This window comes from Netta rufina (assembly GCF_964035555.1).
Source record: "Netta rufina genome assembly, chromosome: W".
NCBI classification, from domain to species: Eukaryota; Metazoa; Chordata; class Aves; order Anseriformes; family Anatidae; genus Netta; species Netta rufina.
In genome coordinates this window covers 3,430,208-3,438,127 of record NC_140139.1, presented here as the reverse complement: position 1 = coordinate 3,438,127, position 7,920 = coordinate 3,430,208, and the positions used below count along the sequence as shown (strand labels likewise).

The following is a 7,920-nucleotide window of genomic DNA, read 5'->3' as shown; positions in this document are numbered from 1 at the left end:
TTCAGACTGAAAATAGGGCCTGAGAAAACCATATGGTTTGGTGCAAAGACTAGAACAAGGAATGATTCGCTTTCTTGCAAGTAACCTGCAGTTTGGAGATTACCCAGCAGTTCTGCAGATTTTAGGGCTTTCTAATGCTGCAACAAAGAGCCAGGGACTGTGCTGTTTGCTTTTGTCTTCTCTGGTCCATGACAGCAGATATACTGCTGGTGTAAGGAGAGCAATGACAGAACAACCATGTATCTATACTCCTTCCTGGGAAGCCCCCACAACCTCCAGTGAGGGCACAAGGAAAACCTTCTGGCCAAAACACAAAGGTCTGAACACAAGACCAGACAGGGAGAGCCAAGCCAATTTGCTGTTAACACACACTGCTGGGCTGTCCATCAGATTTTGTAATGAGCCAACAGACATGCCCTATGGTCATAACCTGATTAAAGGGCTGCAGTTCAGAAGGGTTAGTGGTCGGTTTTCTATGATAGCCACACGTGCATTGCCTTAATCCATTCAGCCTTCCTGATAATGACCCTACACAGGTAACTACTTTTCCCCACCCTTTCTACTTTATTCCCCTAATAAAATATATGAACACAAAGCACAGAGAGGAGAAGCCAAAAAATTGCCATTTTATGGTCCTGTACTGTCATGCCAAATCAACTATTTGTGCAACCAGCTCCTTCTGTGAGCAGGGAAAAACACTTGGCTTGTGCTTCTGTCTATATTTGGAGGAATAACTGGCCTAGTTCACGTTTAAATTCATCTTCCCCCCTCACATGTGAAAATGAGTAGTGTCCTCCCAGGGACTGATGATACAAAGCTGGGAGGAGTGTCTGACATGCCAGAAGGCTGTGCTGCCATTCAGCGAGACCTGGACAGGCTGGAGAGATGGGCAGGAAGAAACCAAATGAGGTTTAACAAGAGCAAGTGTAGAGTCCTGCACCTGGGAAGGAACAATCGCATCTATCAGTACAGGCTGGGGGACGACCTGCTGGAGAGGAGCTCTGAGGAGAAGGACCTGGGGGTTCTGGTGGACGACAGGTTGACCATGAGCCAGCAGTGTGCCCTGGTGGCCAAGAAGGCCAATGGGATCCTGTCGTGCATTAAAAGGAGTGTGGCCAGCAGGTCAAGGGAGGTGATCCTCCCCCTCTACTCTGCCCTGGTCAGGCCTCACCTGGGGTACTGTGTCCAGTTCTGGGCTCCCCAGTACAAAAAAGACAGGGATCTCCTGGAAAGAGTCCAGCGGAGGGCCAGAAAGATGATACGGGGCCTGGAGCATCTTCCCTATGAGGAAAGGCTGAGAGACCTGGGTCTGCTCAGCCTGGAGAAAAGAAGACTGAGAGGGGATCTCATCAATGTGTATAAATACCTGAGGTGTGGGAGACAGAGGGATTTGGCCAACCTCTTCTCAGTGGTTTGTGGGGACAAGACAAGGAGTAATGGTCACAAGATAGAGCACAGGAAGTTCTGCACCAACATGCAAAAGAACTTCTTCACTGTGAGGGTGACAGAGCACTGGAACAGGCTGCCCAGGGAGGTTGTGGAGTCTCCTTCTCTGGAGATATTTAAGGCCCGTCTGGACACCTACCTGGGCAGCCTGCTCTAAGGAACCTGCTTTGGCAGGGGTTTGGACCTGATGATCTTTCGAGGTCCCTTCCAAACCCTACAATTCTGTGATTCTGTGACTTTAAGGGGTTATGGTGGAAGCAGGTGTACATAACACAATGCAAAGGGTGGAGGGCGGTTGCAGGGTTGTGGGGTTGGGGAATGCCTCAGAGCACATGGCAGGCAAAAAACAGAAATTGGGGCAATAAAAGGACTTAGCAGTGGTGCCATGGGGCAGTGGTTACAGGGAAGGTCTGTCCTTCAGAGGGGAAGTTAAAGTTCTGGGAGACACAATCTCAGACATCTACTTCCATCTTTGTCCTAAGACAAAGGTGGTTTGATGGAGAACTGTGCGATGTGCAGTCTGCCATGGTTAACCAACGGAAATAGACACCTCATTGCTTGAGCAGGCTCACCAAAATACCCCAAGCTCCTGAGCAAAGGCTGTGGGAAAGGCTGCGTGTGTGCAGCCTGCCTGAAAGGCACAGACACTGACCCAGGAGGATAAGTGCAATGGAGATGTTGCATGGTACCAATGCAGAACTGCAAACTCCTGCTTTAAAAGTGTGAATGTTTAAAGAGACTTGGCCATGTCCTACAGGATTTAGTTTGACCATGTGTTTTCTGTTTTCTGTTTTGACTACATTCCCCATCTGAAAAAAATACTCCTGAGCTTTTCCTCCCTTTTAACTTCTCTTCCCACATAGTGCTGTTAGAGCTCTTCTCCCCACTGCAGACAACTTGCTAATCTCACACCTGAGCTAGCACTAGAGAGGAAGGCTGGCACACGAAAGAAGAAGCAAGGAATTGAAGCTTTGTGCTTCTTTAGAAACATTTTTGAAATATTCCCCCTTGGCACTGCCACATTATGAGAAAGTGAGAGGAATTCAATAGAGGAACGCTCTCTCCCTAGAGGAGTTGGCAAGTTAACCAGCACTTCTGCACAAGGAGGCAAAGATGCTCAGTAAACAAGTCTTCTCCATCCTCTTTCTGTTCCCTGGCAGATAGGGCAACAGTCCCTGTTTCAGGGGAGGGGGCAAACACAGTTTTCATGGTTGCCTGCAGGTAGCTGCTGAATAATAAAGCCCAGGAGCCTTGTATGCCTGCTCTTTTGCTCATGCTGCAGATGACATCATGCCTTGCGCTGCACAGAATGAAAATGTGTGATGTTAAATAAGTGTCCTCCTCATCACTAAGAGAACTTAAAGAGTCAGCTCATGATGTGCAAATTTCATACAGGGTATCTGTAATTCAGTGTGGAGATCAGGCTCTTTCTCGTGGCTCAGGGGAATTCTGATGGGAAACTTAGAATTGCCTTCGCTTTTTCCCTCCACCAGGCTCTAAAGAGAGCGCTGACATAAGGCAGGCAGTCTTTCTTCCTGTCTGAGCAGGGAAAGACACACTTGTGGCTGTGTCAAAAGATTTCACCTCAGAGAAAGATGCCAGCCCATCCATCACCTGAATCCCATGTCTTCTGAAGCCAGCAGTGTAAGACTGAACAAGGAGAGGACATATTTCCTAAATCCAGAAATGATTTTACATTTAAAACAATCTGTTGGTGAACTGGCAATTCAGCCCAGAAATCTAATGTAATGCCAGGTTTCCTGACTATTCCAGCATCAAATAAACATAATTGTTCCTGATGTGGGACTGCTCTAACAGACAAAGCTTGGTTCACAAGGGGGCGGAGATGCAATAAACAGTAGTTCCCTCTCATGGCTTTTTTTCAGCTGAATCTGCTCATAATCCCTCTGTTGCTGAAAACTCCCCTAAAGTCTGACACCACCACGTTAACTAATGTCTCCCATAGGCACCAAGAGATGCACTGTCAAGAGTACCAACAGCTGAGCTCCAAAAAATATACTTTCTTCAACTAGCTTTTTCAGCACTGACCTTCAGACTCAAGTCCTGTCTTATGCAGGACTCATTTTTTCTTAGTTGAACAGAGTTCAAGATTTTTGGAAGCAGATGGCTCTCACAGGACTTAAGTAGAAGCTGAAGTCAGTGTATTCAACTGAACTGAACTCATGATTATGGTATTCTCAGGCAAGGACTGAATCTACTGAAAGTATGGATGGACTGCAGATCAAATCTGATGTGTTTGGTGATAATTTAATGTGGTGCTAAGGGTAGATTGCATTGGGTATGTGACACAGCAGCTCCAGCTACTACTGACTCACAGAGAAATGCCACCATCTTGCTCTCTTTGCAAGTGAATGAATTGTGTCATGTTGATCCTGCCTAGACTTGCCATAAGAAAGGATGCCCTGCTCTGTTGCCATTCCTGTGCCCTGATCATGGTGTAATTTTGGTTACACAGGCAAATGAGGCTTAGTGAACTAATTATGAACTGACCTCAGGTAAACCCCCCCGACACCTCAGACACCCCTGATCTTGCAAATGGATTGTTTTTAGAGGGTAGGATTAACTGCAGCCCCATCTGATCCTTCCCATTCTGGACCTGACACCTTACAAAACATCTCTGGTGCCTACACAAACCCAGAAGTATCTCTGAGCCATTCTGCATCTGCTCTCCGGACCAGTCAGTTCTGCCAGGCACTGCCTAGCACTTTGAGTTTAACTCTTTTGTTTAATCATAGTTTAAAATAACTTATCAACCAATCATAAAATGAATTTTTTGGTTTCTCCTGGCTCCATGAACACAAAGAGGTGCACATCCTACCATAGGAGGAAGCAATGGCGGTTAAGTTTTACAGTTATAGTGGAAAGCACTGATCACAGCCTGCCGGCCTCACTACTGGATGTGACAGGCGGTGGAGGAGGTGGCTTGGCAACACATGCAGGTAGGGTTGACCGATTTAGGGGGGATTAGGTCGAGGTCCTCGTCATCTGGGATCTCGTCTAACCGGTACCCATCCTTTAGCAGCTGGATGTTCAAGTCTTGGTTGATCTGCTACAGACAAAGAGACAAACAGTCAAACACTTGAGACTTCTTGCTTCTGACAGGTCGGAAGAGGAAGGAGGTCCCTTATTCTGGAATATATATCCCACATACGATATGGGAAATATATATGATATTTAAAATGGGAAATAATGATAATAAACCAACTGGGAGCTGTGTAGTCCCTCCACTCAATCTGGGGCACTACAGCAGTTGAAAGGTGGTGGTAAAGCCACTTGGTTCTTTGTAATCTCAGATTGCTGCCTAGCTAGCTCTGGGTGAAAAACCCTTCAAGTCAGGGCCCACAGATGGCCCAGATCATTTGACCTGGTCCCTGCTCTTGGCTGTTTCTCCACACTTCAGAGGGATTTTGCCCTAGGAAGAGATACAAGGGGGAACAGTTTCCAGCAGCTTGCTTGCAGAATGGCTGCTCAGCACCCTGACTGTAAATCAGATCCTACAGAAGCAGCACCCAGAGGCCGAGCAACTAATTCACTGGAGATCTTGGGAATACATTCAGAAACAATGCAAGGGATTAGCAAACATGAACTTCCTGCCATTTCTCTTTGAAAGGGCAAGAGTTCATATCTGTAAGTCCTCTTTGGAATTTCTGCTTGCTCCAAGTAAACACCTTCCAGGTGACCCTGACCCCTGCTAAAACTGGAAATGACAGCACACCCTCAGCTCCTTTATTTGTGTCTTGGCAAGCGGACAGTTGCTGAGCTGCCACGACAGACAAGTTGATGCTTTTGCACCACATGGGCACTGCAGGACTGAGCAGAACTGGGAAAAGCTTCAGTGAAGCTGACGGGCAAATCTCTGTGCTGTGGCAGTGTGGGGACGGAGCCAACTAGATCACTAGGGAAGAAAGAAACATGACACAGTTTCTGCCACGGCCCCTTACAGATTCACAGAGTTTACACCACTGGTAAATTCCTTGTGTAGCTGTTTCTGGCTGCAAAAGGCCACTCTAAGGCATCTCTGGATGCTCTGCTACCAGCATTCATGGCTGGGAAGAGAGAGTGTAACTCACCTCAGCTGATGAGTATCCCGAGGAGGAATATCTGGACATATCGAAGTCATCATCACTGCAGGGAAGGACAAGACAGCAAAGAAGGAAACAGTTAAAGAGACCTGAATTCCCTGCTTAGTCCTATCCTTCTTGTGCTGTGAAGCTGTCCTTTAGGCACAGAGAATTTACATCAAGGCAGCCTAGAGAACAACTTTCATCTGTGAACCTCAGACATTTCCATGAAAGTGCTCTTTACTCTTGTCTCTTCCTGCTTGTTTACATGCACAGACCAATTACGGCATATGCCAAAGGGCACAGCAAGGAAGGCTGCAAGTGGTCTGCAAGAATGGTTTCAGCAGGAGTTAGTTCCAGTGCTGTGCTTTGTCATGAAAAACTTGCTTGCGCCTTAACACATATCATCTTATTATCACTTTGCATACCTGTCCGTATCCAGGGCTACCAGTGGCTTTTCATCTGGATTCTGATCTAATGACGAATAGCCCTTATTGGGAACGACGAGCCTGAAATAATTAAATGTTCTCCATTAACCACACAGTAAAGCTCAGTACCACACATAGTCGTATCAAAGTCACATGATAGTTAGGCTTTCCCCATTTCACTTCTTTGCAAGTCCTCCCTTACTAGTGAAGACATTTAAATAGGTGCAATTCAGAGGAGGCAGGCTGTGTCTCTGGGTAGCTCAGAGCAGATTTACAGGGACAGATGCTGGACATGCCTTGGGAACACACTCCTCCCTGAAAGACAAAATGATTGGGACGCTCTGGGCTTCATTCTGATGAAACTGTTCAGTTCGCAGTGCTTGCCTTGTCAGACTTCTGTGTTGTTTTTTTTTCCTAGCAATGAGTACATGGCACTTGCAATAAGCAAGCAGGAGAAGGTATTCTAGCTAAGGGAAGGTACTATAGGATTGGAAATCAGGGATTTGGTCTTTCTGCCTGTGTTCCTACCCAGCCCCCATAACACAGAACTTGTGAAGTCTCACCCCTAACTTCAGTAATATGAGAAGTAAGAGCTGGTGGGTGTAGCATAAGAGCCCTGTCTGACTCGCACTTTTAAAATCCCATTATTCTATAAAGACTTTCAGTTCATCCGAAGTGTTACAATGGCTGATGATGACTTTGCACCTTTAATTGCCTGAGGGAGTCTGTGGAATGGGATATAGACTTCAGAGCCTCTAGGATAAGGAAAATATTCAATGGTATCCAGCTCACAACAGTTATTTCATCCACAAAATTGCACAAAGACTTGGGTTCATATTTAAAATAAGATCAACCAGACAGAGCAAATGGAGCAAGGTACTATGTTCAGCAGGTGGGAACTGCAAGATTATCATGGAAATCTTATTCAGTGGGTTAAATCAGATTCTCTCCCAAAAAAATGATTGGTCTTTAACAATACAATGATGCAGCAGGGCTTCACTAAGAGTTTGGGAAGATCTACAAATGATAATCCATCTCATCCATGCTCTAATTGCTCTTTAACCAGCTGCAATGCTCTTCTGCTCAAAAAAAATCAGAAAGTCATTACAATTTTAGTAATGTAAAGGCACTGAAGATGGGCAAGGCTCAGGGAAAGCAAAATATATCAAATGTTCTAATGAAGCAGATGTATAGGCTCATAACTAGTTGCATTTTCTTACTGCATTCATTGAAATGCAAGGCTAAAGAAATTAATTGATGCAGAATTTCCAGGCTGCTTCATCAGGGTACTGCAGAAAATGGGATCTACTTGCAAAATGCAAAACCCCTTCCCATATCCTCCAGAGGTTCCTTCTGCTCCCTACAAAGCATGTAGGAAGGAAGTCAAGAAGCAAAGATGTCTGGAACTAAAACAGAAGCTGTGATCTGGCAGCAGCAGCTTGCCTATCCAGATACCAGAAGCACTCGCTTCCATGCCTGCTCTCCATTTTTCAAGTCACTGCTCCACATACACTCACTGACAATTGTTTCTACATTGTGAGTGAACAAAGCACTATCAGGGGATCAAGGAGAACAGTCCTTTGTGGTGCTATTTACTTGATTAAAACAAATCACTACATCTTTTTGTTGAGAAATGTTTTGTGTTTTTTTTTCTTAGCAATGGAACTTCAACTTTTCTGCCACAGACTAAAACTGTGATAATGTTTTTGTCCCTGATTTAAGCTTTTTCTCACATCCTGATTGCCTTTTATTTTCTTGCTTCCCAGTGTCCTTGGAACAAAGCTGGGTTTAAGTTGTACCTGCTTTCATCTGCAGGTATGAGCTTTTTGTCTTGGTGGTTTTGGTTGCTTAACATGGAATACTTTACAACATCTGTGTTTAGTTTATCTTTAGAGTGGACTACAATATCTGGATGCATAGAAGTAGTGCAGATGGTGTTGTGGGCTCTGCCTGTGTTTCCAGTG

General features: G+C 45.4%; 1 protein-coding gene across 6 annotated transcripts in view; it reads right to left on the bottom strand.

Moving 5' to 3' along the window:
* Positions 1-4,357: 4,357 nt before the first annotated feature.
* LOC311220809 (protein FAM219A-like) overlaps positions 4,358-7,920 on the bottom strand; it is a gene marked incomplete at both ends in the record, with an annotated part of 133,447 nt that continues 129,884 nt past the window's right edge. For 4 of the 6 annotated variants that reach the window (XM_084304413.1, XM_084304416.1, XM_084304414.1 and 1 more), the window contains 3 exons: positions 4,358-4,513; positions 5,538-5,592; positions 5,957-6,037. In XM_084304413.1, the coding sequence (XP_084160539.1) occupies positions 4,358-4,513; positions 5,538-5,592; positions 5,957-6,037 (292 nt within the window). Of the gene's footprint in view, positions 4,517-5,537; positions 5,593-5,956; positions 6,038-7,920 lie in introns of all 6 variants that reach the window. The other 2 variants (XM_084304412.1, XM_084304415.1) reach the window with 1 other exon arrangement.